At 62.0% G+C, this 18,627-nt stretch overlaps 2 protein-coding genes across 2 annotated transcripts; both read left to right on the top strand.

Annotated features, from left to right (window-relative positions):
• The first annotated feature begins 5,276 nt into the window (after nucleotides 1-5,276).
• OLFM2 (olfactomedin 2) lies at nucleotides 5,277-8,850 on the top strand. The gene is made up of 4 exons (XM_026088755.1): nucleotides 5,277-5,435; nucleotides 6,875-7,094; nucleotides 7,241-7,347; nucleotides 8,173-8,850. Exons 1-4 carry the CDS (start codon nucleotides 5,301-5,303, stop codon nucleotides 8,848-8,850), a joined length of 1,140 nt encoding a protein of 379 aa, XP_025944540.1. The 5' UTR covers nucleotides 5,277-5,300.
• A 5,063-nt stretch (nucleotides 8,851-13,913) lies between these two features.
• Nucleotides 13,914-15,727, top strand: LOC112976939 (microtubule-associated proteins 1A/1B light chain 3C-like). Its single transcript, XM_026088711.1, has 4 exons — nucleotides 13,914-13,965; nucleotides 14,048-14,103; nucleotides 14,564-14,670; nucleotides 15,379-15,727. The coding sequence occupies exons 1-4, from the start codon at nucleotides 13,914-13,916 to the stop codon at nucleotides 15,725-15,727; spliced, it is 564 nt and encodes a 187-aa protein (XP_025944496.1).
• Nucleotides 15,728-18,627: the final 2,900 nt, after the last annotated feature.

The raw sequence follows: 18,627 nt of genomic DNA, 5'->3' as shown, positions 1-18,627 counted from the left end.
GGGGACCCCCTTCCCCGCCCCCCGCCGGGCAGGGCGCACCGGGATCGCCTGGTGGGGCTCAGGGATCCCCCCTATCCAGGCAAGGAGCGCCGGGACCCCCCCGGGCTCAGGGACCCCCCTCCTTCCCCGCCCCGCCTCCCCCCCCCGGGCGGGGCGGGGCGCACCGGGACCCCCCGGCGGGCTGGGGACCCCGCGGCCGGGCCGGACGCTTCTACCCGATGGAAGGACCGTCCCGTCGGGGAGCCGCGGGACCGGCGTGGGGGCCCCGGGCAGGGAGGACTCCCCCGGGGCGGCTGCTTCACCCACAGCCCCAGACATGTGCAGCATCGTGCGCCGGGGCTCTGTGGAGCTGGGGTCTGATGGGGGGGCAGGATGCCTGGGCTCCTTCCCGGGGCCGGGGGCAGCGGGGCCCCCCGGGGCTCTGCGGGGCCGGGTGCCGGGGGGCTGCGCTGGGGGCCCAGTGTCCCGGCAGGGCCACATCCCTGCACGACGTGCCGTCGCGGTGCTGCGGCTCCCGCGCCGCTGAAGCGGCGGGTGCAGGAGGGGCCCCAGGCCAGCGCCGCTGCTTCCCCGCTTTGCCGGCCTCGGCGGGAATAGGGCTCCAGCCTGGGGGCACCGGGCTGGTGGGACGCAGAGGGTGGGAAGGAGCTGCCTCGGTGCCCGGGATGTCCAGGCCAGGCAAGCGCCTGCTCCCTGCGCGGCCCCGCAGCCAGCCGGGCTGGCAGACGCACTGACAGCTGGCAGGCGCTGCCGGGCCTTGCACACTGCCCCTCACTGGGCAGCACGTGTGCGAGCTGGGCCCCCGCCGGCCCTGTCCACCAGAGCCCAGTGCGTGGTGGCAGCAGACGATGCTCCCTGGGGCAGCGCATCGCCCTCGTCGCCGGTGCCTGCTTGCCGGCCCCACACACACTGGGCGATGCTCGAGGTGCAGCCGCGCGGGGCCATCGTGTTGCAGGACAATTAGCGACGCGCAGGGTAAAGCGGGCGATGCACTGCAATAATTGGCTAATCATTAGTCACTCTTTGGTGTTCATTGTAAAATCATTAATCACCGTGAAGGAGCRCTGCTAATGTGGCTGTAATGGGCTGCCACCACCACCCACGCTCCCGCTGGCAGCCTGGTGGAGAGGCACACGAGGCCACGGGGCGCAGGCGCCTTTGCTGGTCGGGGCGTGATGGGCACCCGGCTGCCGCTGCAGTGTCTGCACTGGTGCAAGGGTGTGCGTGCAAGGGTGTGTGCAAGGGTGTATGTGCATGGTCAGGCATGCAAGGGTGCATTGCAGGGCACATGCATCAGTGACAGCCCCGGCCAGGCACAGGGCGGCCTGGCAGTGGGGCCACTTGGGGACCCGTGTTGGCCGCTGCGCTGCCACAGTGGAACTGTGCTGGGGCTGGCCCCCACCATGCCACTCTCCTGCCGGCGGCAGGCCGGACTCTGCTCCAGCTTGGGGCCAGTTTGGTGCTGTGCTGTGCTTGTGCCGTGCCGGGACCGCTCGCACGGGCGCACACAAGCCTGGGTGCCAGGAGGTGGCTGTGTGCGGCCGGGGCTCGGCATTGCCAGGCGCCTCCTTCCCCTGCTGCGTGCGTCATCGCGAATCCCCAAGACCTCCCGAGAGTCTTTGCAGAAAGCACCAGCCCCTCACCTGCCCCGAGGCGAGCGGCCGGACTCTCCCACGCGRCTTGAGCCCCCGGAGCCGGACTCCGTGGAGCCTGTTGCAACGGAGGGGCTGCACAGTGCCCGCCGTGTCTCTGGCTGGGCTGCTCCGCCAGGCAGGTGAGGGGCTGCGGCAGGGCTGGGCAGCACGGCCGGCAGTGGTCCCTCCGTGCCCTGGATGCGAGCGGGCAGCTTTCCCAGGCTGCTCTAATTAACGACTTGGTGACAGATTGCACTGGCCCTCGGCAGGTTCGACCTCGTGGTGCCGTGAGTGGCGGCTGCGCCGGGCGGCTCTCGCCTCTGTCCCGGGGGTCCCGGCCCTCGAGGGGCTCCAGCAGCCTTGAGTCTGGGGGCACTGGCTCCTCCTGCCCCCCGGCCTCTGCTGTTTTCCCTGTGCATCAACCCACTCTGGAGCATCCACGTCTGCCTTCCGCCCCGGCACGGCCCAGAGGCTCCCGGATGAAGGGAAATGGCTCCTCCGCAGCCGCTTTGCCTTGATCATTCTCAGATCGGGGTTGGGCACTTCAGTTTCTTGAGGGCGTTTGGAAAGGGAAGGAAGCTTTCGGCAAGGAGCGCTGCTGCCTGGAAGTGTTGTGGGGGTGGCAGGGGTGCTGCCGACTCGGAGCGGCTCCTCTCCGGGGAAGCCCGCTGCAGCGCCRAGCGGCCATGCCCAGCCCTCACACTGTTGGGAGCAGGGGAGGAGGATGGCGTGGAGGAGCCGGCAGCAGCGCTGGATTCATTTCCCGTCAGCGGGCTGGGCCGAATCGCCGCCACTCGCCAGAGCAGCCGGAGGGGAGCTGGCTCCACACCGCCAGCTCCGGCGCTCTGGCTTTGCTAAGTAAATGAACTATTTACCTCCCTCTGCAATAACTCGGGAATTTACTGCGCTCGGGGAGAGTTTTACACCCTTGTTACTTAATTTATACTCGTTGCGCTGGAGATTTGAGAGCGGTGTTTAGCCACTGCCGTGTCCCATAAATCCCTTCCGATGTGAAACATGAAGTTAAAACCGTGGTGTGCAGAGCGAGGTGTYGTCCCCGGCTTGTTACGGGCAACGGCTCATTTATCTCTGCCTGCCTCCGTGCGGCAGGGGCTGGGAGAGGGATGAGTTTGCTCTTGATTTTCATAATTAATAATTATGAATTACCCACGAAATGTTAAATGGCCCAGCACGGAAATGCTGGCTTATGGCATGAACAAATCAGGCAGGCAGAGAGGGAAGGGGACGGCGCTGCTCCCCCCCCCGACATGTGCCGCCTCGGGGAGGCGCCGGAGCCGGCGGCTCCTTTGCAGCCGGGAATCGTGCAGGAGGGGCACGGACATGCCGGCACGGAGCCGGGCTCCCGCGGAGGCGCCTCTCCCTTCGGAGCCCGGCAGCCACGACCTGCTCTTAGCTCGTCCCAGGGGAGCTTTTGGCCAGGGTTCGGCTCCGGCACAGCCGGGTACCTGCAGCGAACGGGGGTCTCCTGTTGCCGGGGGATCTCCTATTGCCAGGGGGTCCTGTATTGTGGGGTACCCGGAGCACATGGGGGCCCCCTATTGCCAGGGGTCCCCATATGGCTGGGTGATGCCCCCATCACTGGGGGGGTCCCCCATTGCTGGGGGTCCCATATTGCTGGGGTGTCCCGTATTGCAGGATACCTGGAGCACACAGGGGTCTCCATATCACTGCAGGTCCCTGTGTTGCCAGGGGTCTCCATATGGCCGGGTGATGCCCCCATTGCTGGGGACCCCTATGGCTGGAGGGGGTCCCCTATGGCCGGGCGATGCCCCTGTGGCCGGGGGTCCCATGCTGCTGGGGAGAGCAGCCTCAGTGGGTTTGCGCCTGGCTCTCGGGGATGGGGCAGCATCCCTGGCTGCCATGGGGGCGCGTGCAGCCCCCCCCGTCCGCCCGCAAGTGGAGYGGCATTAGCAGTGCTGGATCCCGAATCTGCGCCCAGCTCCCGAGCGCGGGCTGGGGGTACACGGCCCCGTGCAGCAGCGTTTGCGCCCCGTCACAGGTGCCAGCCGGGCAGCTCACAGCTTCCTCCCTCTCCCCTGCAGACCCTCTTCCAGAGCCCCGATGAGGGCTGGCAGGTCTACACCTCGGCGCAAGCCCCCGACGGCAAGTGCCTCTGCACCGCTGTCATCCCTGTGCAGGGCACCTGCTCCCGGGACCTGCGCAGCCACCAGCTCCGCCAGCTCACAGAGAAGGTAAGTGGCGGCGTGGTGCCGTGTCCCCCGTCCGTCCCGTTCCCCCCCCCCCAGCCACCCTTTACGGCCCCGGGCGGTGAGCTGCTCCAGGTGGGGCCATGCTAAAGCTGTCCATTAGCGATTGCAGTATTCAAATCCATCCCAGTGCTCGCGGCTGGAGAAGCAGAGCTGCTGCTGACTGTGCCTGCAAATTACGTATTAATCAGCTGGAGAGGGAGGACTCACAGCCCTGCCCGACGGGAGCGTGCCCTGGCTGGGAACCTGCAGCCTGGTGCCGCTGTGCACGATACTGTGATGCCACTGTGCATGATACCATGGTGCACGATGCCACGGTGCATGATGCTGCAATGCCGCCGTGTGCGATGCCGCCATGCACAATACCACGGTGTGCAGTGCCACGGTGCACAATGCCATGGTGCACAATACTGTGGTGCTCGATACTGCAGTGCAAAACATTGCTCTTTGCTGGTATTAGTGCCCATAATGCTTTTACATTCAGCTGCAGAGAGCCTCGTCCTCCAGAGCTGTTCGAATTACGACGGCTTTGCTGGCAGATCATCAGCCTGCCTGCAATGTGTGGCTATGGCCACCAGTGCGGAGGAGCGCGGCAGTGCGGGCAGCCCATTCGCTCACTGCACTGAGCGAGCCCATGATGCTGCCAAAAAGGTTAAACCTGACAAAAAAAATAAATATGAAGTGCACTTTAGCGTTCCCGCAGTGTCTCCAGTGGAGCCGGGGCGGCTGCTCCTTGCGGAGGGATGGCTTGCTGGGCTTTCCCTGCCGCCTTCCCGCACCGCCTCCCTCTGCCAGCACGAGGYGGAATTGGGTTTTTACCATCTCATGTCATGACACAGGGTGAAACCCTGGTGTCGTGTAGCAGCCAGTGCCTGGCGCTTTGCACTGGTGTTGCTTTGCTGCAGCAAGTGCTGGCGGAAGCTGCTGCGGCCCCTCTTGCTGCGGTGATCCCTTCCCCGGCTGCGGGAGGCTGCGTGCGTGAGCAGCAGCTTTCATTTAATTTCCTCTTGGTTTTTACACCTCCACGTCCACCACAAACCCGATTAAACTTTTATTATAACTTGCTGCAAAAATGCCTCTTAAACAGCTCCCTTCAGAGGCTGCAACAGCACTGTGAATACCAGCAGGGCTCATGCTAATAAATAAATAACCGTTTAAGGAACACGGCCACGTTCATGTCGTTTTAGAGCATGGAAATAAAATAACTCTGCTGCCTGCGCCAGACGAAATTAAAGAACAGCCCAAGCTGGGAAATGCGCGCTCGGGTGGTTTAGAAAACAAATAACAGCTGAGGCAGGATGAGCTGCAACGCAGCACGGTGCACGTGAGCACCGCAGCGGGAGCAGGGCTGGGGCAAGCGGGTGCCCCAGGGCACCGCCGGGCCCCCYGGCCACGCTCACCCCGGCCCCTGCCGCAGGTGCAGAACATCTCGCAGTCCATGGAGGTGCTGGACCTGCGGACCAGCCGGGACCTGCAGTACGTGCGCAACACAGAGGCGCTCATGAGGGGCCTGGATGCCCGGCTACGGGCGGCTGCTGACAGCCAGCGGAGCCTCAACACCAAGAGCTTCCAGGTACTGGCGCCAGCCACATGTGCCGGTCCCAGCGGCATGCTGGTCCCCACGCATGCTGGGCAATGCTGCGTGCCACCGCGGTGCCTCAGCCCCCCCCCCGGGACCCCCGCGGTGCCTCAGCCCCCCCCCCGGGACCCCCCTTGGCCCCCAGCTCCCCAAGTGCTTCGGGAGCTGTCGGCGCCGATGGCTGCAGAGACCAGGCAGTGATGAAACAGCCGCGCAGCAGCAAGTGTTTAACCGTGGCAGTGGGGGCCGGGCCCCCGGCATGCAGAGGCAACATTAGCAGAGGTGAGGGCACCCACTGGAGCCGCAACACAGCGTGGGAGCAGAGGGGCTGGTGGGCGAAGGAGCCCTGCAAAACCTGCTGCAAACCCCRCCAGGGCTGTGGTGAGCAGCTCCGAGCGCTGCCCCATGCCCCTGCTTTACCGGCCCAGCGGTGGCTCCTGCCGTGAGCCCCCRGTCCTGAGCTGGGCAGCGGCAGCGCTGCCTTTGCTGCTGGACTGCAGCYTCCAAGTTTGAGCTCCTTGATGGCTCCGTGCTCATCACTCAGGGCTGTAGTCTTTCCCTGGATTTATCCCCTTCTCCCCCACCCCTCAGGGAAAGGGCATTTTGGTGGGTTTTCTGCAAGGCGGTGCGGTGCTGGCATGCACGCCGCGGTGCGCCYGTGCACAGTCGTGCACGCCCTAGCTGGGCGCGCTGGGTGCAGGGAGCCTCATCTGCCCCMCTCGGCGCCCCCTTGCCCCGTCTGCAGGCCACACGGTGAGCGGTGCTGCAGGAAAGCTGGGGAGGTACTGGGGGGTGCCCAGCCCCCGCGCGGTCGCACCCGGCTGGCGCTCAGCTTTCCGGCTGTGGAGCTGCTCTGCCTTCGCTCGTCAGGCAGCTGCAGCCTGGACTGGGTGGAACGGCAGGGTCAAAGCACCTCTGAACCTCCTCTTTTTGCAAAAATGAGCAAATAGAGATTTTTAAGCCTCGTAAGCCAACTCGTGTGTGTGTGTGTGGGGGGGTGATTCTGCCTGTTGCCACTGCTGCCAGTGCTGGGTTTTCAGCTGTGYGTCACCTTTTCCGCATCCCTTGGTGCAGGGAGCTTCACCCCGTGCATTGCTGCCCTCCACTCCGGCCAGGGGCATTTTAGCTTGTGTTCCCGCAGGGACACAGAAAGAGGCRGGATCTTGCCTTTCCATGGCATCCAGGGACACTGGCTGGATCCCTGTTGCTCCGTGACCGATTTCCATCCTGCAGCGCACAGCAATAGCATCAGCTGCAACAGATTAATTAGCTCATGGGCACCGGATCTCAGGAGATGCAAAGGGCAAAGCTGTGTAATTCCCATGGATTCCCAGCGCAGGCTGGGCCCCCCAGCAGGGCACGGCAGGGGAGCGGGGTGCCCCATCCCCGTGCTCCTCCCGCGGCCGGCGTCCCCCCTTCCACCCCCTTTGCAGGAGCTCAAGGACAAGATGAGGGAGCTGCTGCCGCTGCTGCCTGTGCTGGATCAGTACAAGTCGGACACACGGATGATCGTGCACCTGAAGGAGGAGGTGAGGAACCTCTCGGGGAGCCTGCTGGCCATCCGGGAGGAGATGGGCGCCTACGACTACGAGGAGCTGCAGCGGCGGGTGCTGCTGCTGGAGGCGCGCCTGCACGCCTGCGTGCAGAAGCTGGGTACGGCCCTCGGCGTTTGCCCTGCGCGGCACCGGCCCCGGGGCAAAGTGGTGCCTCTCCCAGAGCACCCCCCCGCCGGGGCGCGCGGCGGCCGGGGTGCCCGCCTGCCGCCTGCCCCGACCCGACCGCTGCCTCCGTTCCCGCAGGTTGCGGGAAGCTGACAGGCGTCAGCAACCCCATCACCATCCGTGCCTCGGGCTCCCGCTTCGGGTCCTGGATGACTGACACRATGACGCCCAGCGCCGACAGCCGGGTGAGTGGGGCGGCGGCACAGGGACACAGCCAGGCACCGCTCAGGGCCAGCGCGGGGCTCCGGGGGGTCCTTCCCCGGCACCCTGGCACGGCGACTTTGGCAGGCGCTCTGCTCCYGCTGCGCGCGCCCTGCTCTGGACTCTGCAGCAGCCCTCGGGCTCCTGCTGCTGTGGCCGTCCTGCCGCTGGCCCCACTGGTGCATGCTGCCCGAGGTGCACGCGCTGGGGTGCTCGCTTCTGGGGGTGCACAACCTGCATGCTTGCTTCTTGGGGTGCTTGCACTGGGTGCAGGCTTGGGTGCATGCACCCAGGYGCTCACTTCTTGGGGGGGTACATGCACTGGGTGCTTGCTGCCCAGGGTGCTGGCCTCCGAGGTCCACATTGCCCGCGCACCTGGCACGTGCTGCCCGGGGCGTGGGCCCCCCAATGTGCCGCCTCTGCCGAGCACTGCCAAAGGAAGCCGGGCTCTGTGGCGGGGCAGGAGCGGAGCTGGTGCCTCCTCAGSCTGGGTGAATCGTGCTGGGCATTACGGGCACAGCTCCTTTCTATTAAAAATTAGCCAAGCGTCTGATCTGCAGAAAGAGTGAAAATTGTTTAACTCCATAAATTAAAGGGGGAAGACTAAGATTGTCTCATAGAGCACTAAGACACATCYGTAAGGGTGCAGCTTGCTTGTCCCCCACGGTTGTCGCCTCTCCGTGCAGCGCGCAGGCAGGGCCCGGCCGTGGCGAACGCCGGGCGCCTCCGGCCGCGTGCTGGCGCGGAGCCGGCAGAGGGGGGACAGGGCGCCTGGGGACGGGACCTCCCTCACCCCTGCCCGCTCCCAGGTGTGGTACATGGACGGCTACTACAAGGGGCGCCGCGTGCTGGAGTTTCGGACCCTCAACGACTTCATCACGGGGCAGAACTTCGTGCAGCACCTCCTGCCGCACCCCTGGGCCGGGACGGGCCATGTGGTCTTCAACGGGTCGCTCTACTACAACAAGTACCAGAGCAACGTGGCGGTGAAGTACCACTTCCGCTCGCGCAGCGTGCTGGTGCAGCGCAGCCTGCCCGGCGCCGGCTACAACAACACCTTCCCCTACTCCTGGGGCGGCTTCTCCGACATCGACTTCATGGTGGACGAGAGCGGGCTGTGGGCCGTCTACACCACCAACCAGAACGCCGGCAACATCGTGGTGAGCCGGGTGGACCCGCAGACGCTGGAGGTGCTGCGCAGCTGGGACACGGGCTACCCCAAGCGCAGCGCTGGGGAGGCCTTCATCATCTGCGGCACCCTCTACGTCACCAACTCCCACCTGGCCGGCGCCAAGATCTATTTCGCCTACTACACGAACACCTCCAGCTACGAGTACACGGATATCCCCTTCCACAACCAGTACTCCCACATATCCATGCTGGACTACAACCCGCGGGAGAGGGTGCTCTACACCTGGAACAACGGCCACCAGGTCATCTACAACGTCACGCTCTTCCATGTCATAAAGACGTCGGGTGAGCTGTGACCCCTCCGGGCCCTGCACCGGAGCTGGGCGGCCTTCCTCCTCCTCCTCCTCCTCCTCCTCCCCCTCTTCCTCCTCCTCCTCCTCCTCTTCCTCCTCCACCTCTTCCTCCTCCACCTCCTCCTCCTCCTCTTCCTCCACCTCCTCCTCCTCCTCCTCTTCCTCCACCTCCTCCTCCTCTTCCTCCTCCTCTTCCACCTCTATTTTTTTATAATCCTTTTCCATTTGTTTCTTCCTGTGGTCAATGGCGCATGGATCTCGTCTGCCTTCATTCGAGCTGACCTCAGTTTTTTTTTTTTTTTTAATTTATTTTGATGGCAAATAAAAACAGTCTCTTTGACATTTGATGCAGCTTGTGCTTTTATTTTTTTTACTTTTTTATTTTTWTTTTTAATAACGCTTTTTATTCACTGGCTGAGGACTGGCGGGGCTGGTCCCACCAGCCCAGTCCTGGTCCTGGTCCCAGTCTCTGCCACGGGCGGCTTTCCTGGACCTTGTCCTTGGGGCACCAAGAGGAGGAGCCCGCTGGGCCAGGGTATTTTCCTGCAGAAATGAGGGGTTGGGGCCATTGTCTGCACTGGAAGGATGGAGGGATGGAGGAGGCAGGGAGATGGAAGAATACAGGAGACAGAGGGATGGAGGACAGGGATAGAGGGATGCAGGATGGAGGGATGGGGAAGGATGGAGGAGGTGAAGGGATGGAGACGGTGGCAGGATGGAGGGATGGAGAAGGCAGCAGGATAGAGGGATGGAGGGACTGCTGGGCGCCAGGGAGGTGATGCGAGGGCAGGGGGCTGGAGGGGCTGGCACTGCCCAGGGCACGGGATGCATCTCTGCAGGCAGCGTTGCTGCTCAGCGACCCCCAGCGGGCACGGTCAGGCGTAATAAACCTTAAATTGGCCCTTTAAAATCAATTTGTGACTTTCAGCACCATTCAGAGCAGGGCTCTAGCCTGTGCTTAGCTGTTCTGCTACGCAGATGCTTTCCAATTAATTTAACCCAATTTCCGGCCAGGGGGAGCCAGGGAGGGGGCCCGGCCAGGCCGGGGAAGCGGCAGTCGCAGACCTCCCCGCACGCTGCCCAGCCCAGCCCAGCCCAGCCCAGCCCAGCCCGCGCCAGCGCTATTATTAGCACCAGAAAACAATTGCAAAATCAATCGTGCACAAAAGGCAATCCAGCTTTCCCTGCTGGTGCCAGCAACAGGCCCCGGCGCCACCAGCCCCGCGAGCGGCAGCCACCGAAGTATCCCTGGATTTGCAGCTCCCRCACTGCAGCGGGGCTGCGATGGGGGGGAGACGATTAACCCCACGCCGCGATTCAATTAGCGGCTGCCGCCATGGCACAGCACCAGCTCCTCTGCTGCCCTTGGGGCGCCTCTGGCTGCCCCGGCCTGCTCCAGGCAGGCGACGTCCTTGGGCTGCCGGGGCCCCATGTCCGCGCTGCCTCTGCTCTCGCCCTGCTGCCGGCTGCTCCCTGGGCCGGCAGCTCTGCGGTGCAAAGCGAGCCAGGAGCAGCGAGGGGCGACGCTGCCGCCCCGTCCTGTCCTGTGCACGGGACAGAGCCATGCCGGTGCATCCGGGTGACGTTGCACAGGATGGCGCCATGCCCGTGGGTCTGTGTGACATTGCACGGGATGCAGCCATGCCCGTGCGTCCATGTGGCACTGAACAGGACGGAGCTGTGCCGGTGTGTCCAGGTGTCGCTGCACGGGATGGAGCCGTGCCCATGTGTCCATGTGGCACTGAACAGATCGAGCAGAAGGCGAATCAGTTATTCGTTCCCTGCCACTGTCAGGCTGCACCCACATGGCCAGGACGGGCCCCCCCGTCCTCCCCAGGCAACTCCGCTGCRGCTGATAACAACCCGCTTGGTCATTCGGCACTGGCTGATGCATCCCGGCCACCTGGGCTGTGGGCTTTTCCTGACGCTGGGCAGCAGTAGCTCAGTGATGGAGGCTCCTTTATGGAAGGGAAGCGGCCAGCAGCAGCAGCACATAGCTGCTGCTGAAAATAGGCCGTGTGAAGAGAGGCAGTGCCAGGTTTCGGTGCCCCCCCCCCCCCCCCAGCTGCATCGCCCCTGGGACCATCCTCACCGTCGCTCCCAGCCCCTGCGACAGCTTCCCTCCCTCCTGGGAGCGGGAAACGCTCCCCCAGAAGGATTTCTCCGCCCCAGCTGCTGGCTCACCAGGGATAATTCACAGTTGCGGGTCCCTGCTGGGGCTGAGTGGTGGCTGCTTGGAGGAACCAGTTCCTCCCGGTGCCGGCACGGGGAGCGGCACCGAGCCGGGCATCCCCCGCTGCACCACCCTTCCCTTGGGGTACCCACAGGGATTGCACGGCTCCTTTTTTCTATATGTGTATATATATATATATGTATGTATATACATATATGCACACATACATGGTTGCCAGCAGCTGGAAGCAGAGTCGTGGGGAGAGCGTGGGAGCACACATGATGCCGGTGGCGCCRCGGGCCAGTGGGGCGGGCGATGCTGAGGGGTATTTCGGCGTTTCCTCTCCAGCCTGTCAGGGTGCAGGATGCTGCAGGGGCAGGAGCAGATCTTTACCCCCCCCCCCCCACCCCCCCCGAGATACCCAGACTCAGACTGCATCAGTGGCATGGCAGGCGATGGTGCGGGATGGGGAGCTGGGATGGAGACTGGGAAAGCCAGTGGGCAGGAAGGGCATATGGGAGCAGCACCACTGGACTGCGCACGGAGCGACTCCTGGATGAGTGTTGCAAGGGGGGAGCAGGTGGTGCTGGGGCTGGAGAGCCCTGAAGGCCCAGCCGGGAGCCCCGGCACCGCTGGACCATGCACGGAGCAGCTCCTGGATGAGTGTTGCAGATAGTGCTGGGAGCCCCGGCGCTTCCGGCTTTCCCGCGGTGCYGCCCAGCTACAGCGTGGGGCTGCAGTCCCCCCCCCCTTTAATATTTACCGTGAGATTAAAGATAAATCTGGGAGGATATATATATTTTTTCATTCCAGTATGTCACAAAATGAGCTATGAATAAAACTTAACTTGTGCAGAAGAGGATTTATTTATGAGTTTCAGCTGCAATTTGCTCCGGGAGGGCCCCGAGTGGGGAAGGTGGGAATGCAGATGAGCCCAGCCGGCAGCCGGGGAAGCTGCTGATATAAATTTTGCCTCCGCCTCCCCCCGCATCCCGGTGCCGGCATTTGTTATTTTGTCTTATTTGGATTATTCTGGCAATGTTTGCTCTCCGAGGAAATTAGCATTTCTGGAAGCTCGGGGCTCCTTCCGACGCAGCCGCAGTCCGGGGGAGGGTTGCCGGCTCCCACAGGGAAGATTCAGTGGATATAAGCCCCATTTTGGTGAAGGGGTGGCACCGGGGCGAAGGCCGTTTCTAGGCGGACGAGGACCGTTCCCTGCTTGGCCTTGGAAAGCTGCCGCCTACCAGGAAAAGCAATTTCCCTTCATCTTTAATTAATTAGTTGATGCTAATGAAAGCATCACATTTCCATGAAGACCTGGGATTCCGGAGTCCAGCCCGATATCACAGCAATATTTGGAAATTAAACTGATAAATAATAAATGTTTGCTGTTAATGAACTAATTTAAAATGGAGATAGACTTTTTTTTTTAAAAAAAATCCACAACTTTTTTTTGCTCTCAGAAAAGCAATTAGCTCCTGCCTGGAAAGAGAATTAAGTCAGTGAATAGTAATCGATTCGTTTTATTAGCAAACTGAGAGACACTTTAATATTTATCAGTTTATTGTTCAGAAATCATCTGGAATGAAAATGCCCCTTTCCTCTGTGAACCTCCACTTTGGATCCCACGCAAAGTTTCAAGAATTCAATTTATTAGGGGTATAAATTTATAATGGCCTAACTTGCTACACAGATGGAATATATATTGCTAATGTAATTTTCCAAACCAGTGATGAGCATGTCTGAGGGATTTTTTATGGCAAAGTAATACAGTTTAATATATTGCAGAACAGCAAAATATATTAAATATGTATATGAAACACATCAAAAAAAAAATGGGATGGCGGATTGTCCTTGGCTGTGCACCGCCRTGCTGGGGCGGCTCAGCATTCCCGTCCGTCACGGGGAAGCTGCTCAGTCCGGACGCCTGGCACCGGCCCCAGCCCCAGSCCGGCCAATGCGGGCGGACCCGCTCTGGGTTTCATCCCATGCGGCTCCGGCTGGGAAGTACCACCAGGGCTGGGAAGTGCCTCCAGGGCCAGGAAGTGCTGCCGGTGCCAGGAATGCCGCCGGTGCCGGGAAGCGCCTCTGGGGCCAGGAACGCACCCGGGGCCGGGCTGCTCCCATCAGCAGCTCCTCCGGAGCCGTTGCCTTCCCCCGGCAGCTGCAAACAGCCCCTGGTGCAACGAGCGGCTCTAAACGAGGCAGTTGGAGCCTCCGGCGCCTCTCTGCACTCCGGGCTGCCGTTGCCTCCTCCCTGCTCCGAGCGGTGCTGCGCGCGGAGGGCTGGACACTGTGGCTCTCGCACATGCTGCTGCGGGATCAGCCTAGAGGAAGGACAAACGGGGRCTAAGCAGCGCGGCGGGTCTGGCCCACTTGCAGAAGCTGCTGCGCTCCCAAATAGCCCTGCAGCACACGAAGGAGCCGGCTCAGCGGCGGCTTGGGGGGATCCCGCCTGACCCAGGCCCCTCGCTAAACCGAACGGGGAGAGTGAAGGAATTGAACCGTCGTGATAAGGCATGCTTGCTGTCGCGATAAGGCATGCTTACTGCTCCCTGGGCAGGCAGGGGCCCCTGAGACCCCACATCCCCCACGAATCCCTTGGCCTCCCAGAGCAGCGGCTGGCACGGGCTCTGCCGCTCCTTGCGCCATCGCATCCCGGCATCCGCGCAGCTGGCTTACAGGGAAACCCTGTGAAAAAGCCCCACGCTGGCACCAAGGCGGCCAGACTCACTCCAAACCCCATTCCCGTCCCAGCTGGGGGAAAAGGCGGCTGCTCCACCAGGAAGCTGGGGATCCGCCTGGCTCCTCCTCCCCAGCCCAGGTGGGCACAAGCCTATATCAGCTGCCAGGTGCAGCCCTCGGCAGGGCTGGGTCCTGCTTGTGCTGGGAGATGCAGCGGGTGGAGGGCAGTGCTCGCCCCTTCAAGCAGAGGAAGAGCCTCGGTGCGTCCCCGGGACAGCAAGCCCTGCCGCAGAGCGGAGCGGGCGTCGGGCTCTGTTCACTCTCCATCTTTCTCTTTTGCAGCCACTAGGATGCATGAAGTGACAGAGATCCGGATAAAATACCCCAACAAGATCCCGGTAAGGGCTCTGTCCTGCTCTCTTTGCAGCTGTGACTCTGAGCAGCTGCCTGAGCATGGGGGTCTCCCCTTGCTTGCAAACTCAAAAACCCTCCTCAAAATTGCCCTGCTGCCAGCGCCTGCAGCAGTGCGGTGGGCACCGGCCAAGTCCCCTGACTTTGGCTGCCGTCCCGTTTCTGGCAGGGCGTCCACTCAAATGGGCACCTGCCCATGCTGAAGCCTGTGTCCCCTCGAGCATGGCTGAGGGACAGCAGCTGAAGAATGTGCTGTTCCCCCTCCCTTCCCCCCTCCAAAAAAGCTCCAGTAGTTAAAAGATGATCTGCAAATGTCTCTGCTGAAGAGTCCATGCCTTGACTCTGAAGGCCACAAAGCATCTCCCCTCCCCGGAGGCTCCTGCCGTGGTCACTGGCCCCGGGGTCCCCCATCCCCCTGATCCCTCCAGCCTCTCTGCCCTGGTGCAGGTGGTGGTGGAGCGCTACCAGAAGGAGAAGAACTTGCCCCCCTTGAGCAGGACCAAGTTTCTGGTGTCCCAGGACCTGCCGCTGTCCCAGTTTGCCGTCACCCTGCGGTAAGGCGCGAGCAGCGTGGCAGCACCTATCTTGCTTGGGGAGGGGGTCTGGCTCTTTCCCTGCGCTCCCCGCAAAAGGGCTTGTTCCTCTGCAGCACCAACCTGCTGCAAATGCCCAGCCCAGGTGCAGCTGAGCCCTCAAAACGGCTCCACGGGGAAGCTGGTTTCAGCTGCTTTAGGCATTTGCCCTCCTGGTGGGCAAGTGTTTAGACCAACCTGAGGGGTGCCAGGCTGCAAGCAAAGAGCAGCCACGCGGGGACCCTCCTGGCAGAAATCCCTTGTCCTTGCTGGGACAGAAGGTGAYGGTCAGCCTTGTTCCCAGGGCTCCCGCCAGCCTGGCTCCTCTGCTGTGCTGCTGTCTGCATGAGCGCAGCTGAACAGCCCATTAGAGATGGGCTATTAGCAGCAATGCAAACAAGCAGCACTTGGTAGCAGTGGTGGTTAGTGATCTTTGGGAGAGGCTGGGAGCGGGGATGGCACTTTTCCAGGGAACGCCCAGCCTGCTGAATCCAGGGGGCAGCTGCTGGAGCCCAGTCCTACGGACAGGAGTGCAGTGCCAAGCACGGTGCCAGCTGCTCCAGCTTTGCAAAGTCTCTGTGCAGCCCCTGAGATGCCCTTCCAGATGGCCCCGCTGCTGCGGGGCTGGTGCGGTCAGCTTCTCCCCACGAAATACTCACCCGCGTGTTGCCTTCTCCCTCCTCCTGCCAGGACGCGTCTGTGCCTGGCCTCTTCCCAGACCTTCTACCTGCTGGTGAACAACAGAGGGCTGCCCAACATGACGGCCACCATGCAGGAGCTGTACCGCGACCACAAGGACGAGGATGGCTTCCTCTACTTGACCTACGCCTCCCAGGAGGTGTTCGGCAGCTGCTTCTCCAGTGGCCGCTCAGCCGCGAGCTGCCTGCCAATGCCTCGTCCCAGCGGCTGTGCGTCCTGCTGCGGCAAGGTGAGGAATGCATCTCCCTCGGCTGCGGGCCGGTGCCCCAGACCTGCGGGGAGATGCGCGCGCCTACCCAGCCCCGAAGCTCGGCTGGATCAAACCTCACCTCCTCTCTGACAGCAGCTCGACAGGCTCAGAACTGTAATGGTCTAAAAACTCCACTCAACACCTTGCTAATCTGGCAGCTTTAGGCACAAATTATTCTCACGACACAGCAGAACGTGGTGCTGGTTTACTCTGATCCACCAGAAGCTCTTCTAAGAGGTTCTTCTAAAGGGCTTTGTAGCCTCTCATCCCTCTCCTGGTTTGCTGCACTGAGAACTTAGGCTTCTTCTACACGACACTGCTCCTCTAATAGGATTGTGGATGAGGAGTTTCACGGTCTGTTTAGGTTTCTGTTAAGCYGTGTGTCTGTTCTAGTTGCTCCTTAAATTTCCATGCTCTTGGGACTTGGAGTAAAGAAAGTAAGATTAGGCTACTTCCTCTGCTCACCTAATGGGACACGAAGCTGCCCTCCATCCGTGGTGCTTTAGCCTACTCCCGCCAGGCCTTTGGCAGCTGGGGCAGGTGGCTAGGAGAGAAAAACGGCATGGAAACGGAAGAGGAGCTTGCTCCTGCTACTGGGCGGGAGGCAAAAGCAGCCTGGAAAGCAGCGCTTTAGCAGAAACCTGCCTGCAGAAGAGCAACTCCCCGGTGCGGGGGGTGAAAACACCTCTTGGCCTGGTGCACCGAGGATGGGGCACGTAACTAAAAACTGCAGCAGGGATCAGCTGCACTCAAATCTTAAGTGTTGTGCTGTGAGTCAGATGCAAATGCTTCCTGCCACTGAGGCTGCAAAATACCTCTTAAATATTTAAGGCTTCCCTTGTGATAAAGTGCATTGTCACACCGGGTGAATATTTCATGCACGTTTTATGTTAAAATGTTAATAAATACACTCTAAAATTAGCTACCGGTGTCGGCCATGACAGCAGGAGCTGGGCTGCAGTGTGATGGGGGCGAGTGGGAGCAAAGGAAGCAGCCGGGCAGGGGCTCTCTGGCCCCGGGGTGGGATGTGGACTATCCACAGGGGTCTCAGCCCCTGCTGTGCGTCAGCTGGGGGTGACAAACCTCAACTGCCAAAGCGAGCAGGGCTGCTGTGTTTCTAGGGGAGTTGCAGACTTGATTTTCCGGAGGAAGGGAGAAGAATCAGGGCAAAGATGGGGTGTTTGAAAGAAGGGCTGTGCTAGGGGCCCTGCTGGCATGGGGCCGGGAGTCTGGCCAACGGGGCTGTCCCCGCGCACGGGGGGAGCGGGGCCCTGTGTCCCGGCCCCTTTGCTCCGTCTCTGCTGCCCCCAGCCATTTCCCATCCATCATCCCGACACTGGTGTCTGCCGCTGCCGCCGGAGCTTCCCAGGCAGATGTTCGGAGGCAACGCTCGCTCCCCGCGTAGACACCTCCTTGCTCTGGGTTTTTGCAAACATATATTTAACCTGTCAGCCTGCAGCTGATCCACTTATATCTGGAACCGCTTCCCTCCCTGCTGGATAGGGAAGGGGCTGGCACAGCTCGCGGTGTTTGCACACACGCGGTCGCTGCGCTCACGCCGTCTCTGGGCGTCCTGCCGCCTGACTGCGCGTGCGTCGTGTATGCAAGCCCTGGCAGCCCCCGGGCTGGCTCGGGGCACCCGGGTGGCGCAGTCCCCTTCCACCCGATCGCTGCACCGTGCGCATGCACGCACGTGTTGGTTTTCCTAGAGCATCCCTGAATACCTGAGGACGGTCTGCAAGCCTGTACAGAGCAGAAAAGCAAGATGCAGCGTGGGGGGGACCGGCCAGGCACCAACCCCTTCTCTGCCCTGGCAGCAGAGATGGGGCCGCGCTGGCGAGAGGAGAGCGCATCCTTTGTGGCCCCTCTGCAGCACCAGGAGAGCTGCTGCTCCGAGCACGCCAGCGCTCGACAGGTGCAGCGGCAGTGAGGAGGCCCTGGCTGGCGGGAATCCCCCTGCGGTGCTAAACCCTCTCCTTTCCCCCATCAGCGCCTCCCCTCTGCACCAGGACGCGCATTAACTGGGGAAGGACGGGGTGCTTTCACTGCCAGAAAAGTCTCAATTACAGACTGAATTAATGCTGCGCGCTTCCCAAAGGCTCCCAAAGATGCAAGAAGTGGCACCGCATCCATGCAGAGCGGGTTTGCGCCTTCATTAATTTGCAGTGAGCAATAACCTGCGAGACAATAGCTGGACGGGGTGTTGGCGCAGGGGAGGGAAGCGGGATGCTGAAGGGAGGGGTGTCCTGGGAAAGCCTTCTCCCGCAGGTCCTTCAAGGCCTTTCTCCCCCCCCCCCCCGCTCTGCTTTCCTGCCCTTTTCCCGCTACCATGTGCTTCCCCTCGTTGCGGGGAGGAGGGGAATCCCACAAAGCTGTTTCCCAGCAGATGTCAGGGGAAATCCACTGCCGCTTGTCCCCGCCTCGCTGACAGGAGCAGCCACGTTGCAGAGGAGCGCCGGCGGGCTGCACGCCGGCCCCCGTGCTGCTCCCTTCCCGGGGCGCCGGGCATCTCTGCCAGCGCCTGAGTCGCAGCTCACCTCCTCCCACCTTGCGAGCTGGTGTTTTGCTCCTGTTGGCAGGGGTTTGAGGATCACCCCGTGGAGGGAGGGCTCACAGGGGTTCGAGGAGCACCCCGCCGACCAAGAGCTGGTTGGGGTTCCCCCAGCTGCCTTCATCTTGGCCAGATGGGCCCCATCTGGCCCAGGGAGCGAGGGCTGCGTGGTGGCAGGTCCGACAGCACCAGCAGCCACTTCTAGCCCAGCAGAATTTGGTCTGGAAGCTGGGGTGGTGCCCGGAGCCGTTCGCAGCCCTGGCAGGAGGCGAGGCAATGAATTCAAGTGCTGCTACGCAGGCTGTGCGATGGGATCGTGACGCCATAAATATACAAGTAGCCCCATGCCATTCATGGAAGCACTGCAGTCCTGGGGATGTTGCTTTGTGAAATGTGGTTGTTTCTGGAAACAGCTTCCCACTGGGAGCGCTCACTGCAC

The sequence above is a fragment of the Apteryx rowi genome, unplaced genomic scaffold, assembly GCF_003343035.1.
Source record: "Apteryx rowi isolate R43461 unplaced genomic scaffold, aptRow1 scaffold_782, whole genome shotgun sequence".
Lineage (NCBI taxonomy): Eukaryota > Metazoa > Chordata > Aves > Apterygiformes > Apterygidae > Apteryx > Apteryx rowi.
This window is presented reverse-complemented; position numbering and strand designations above follow the sequence as displayed.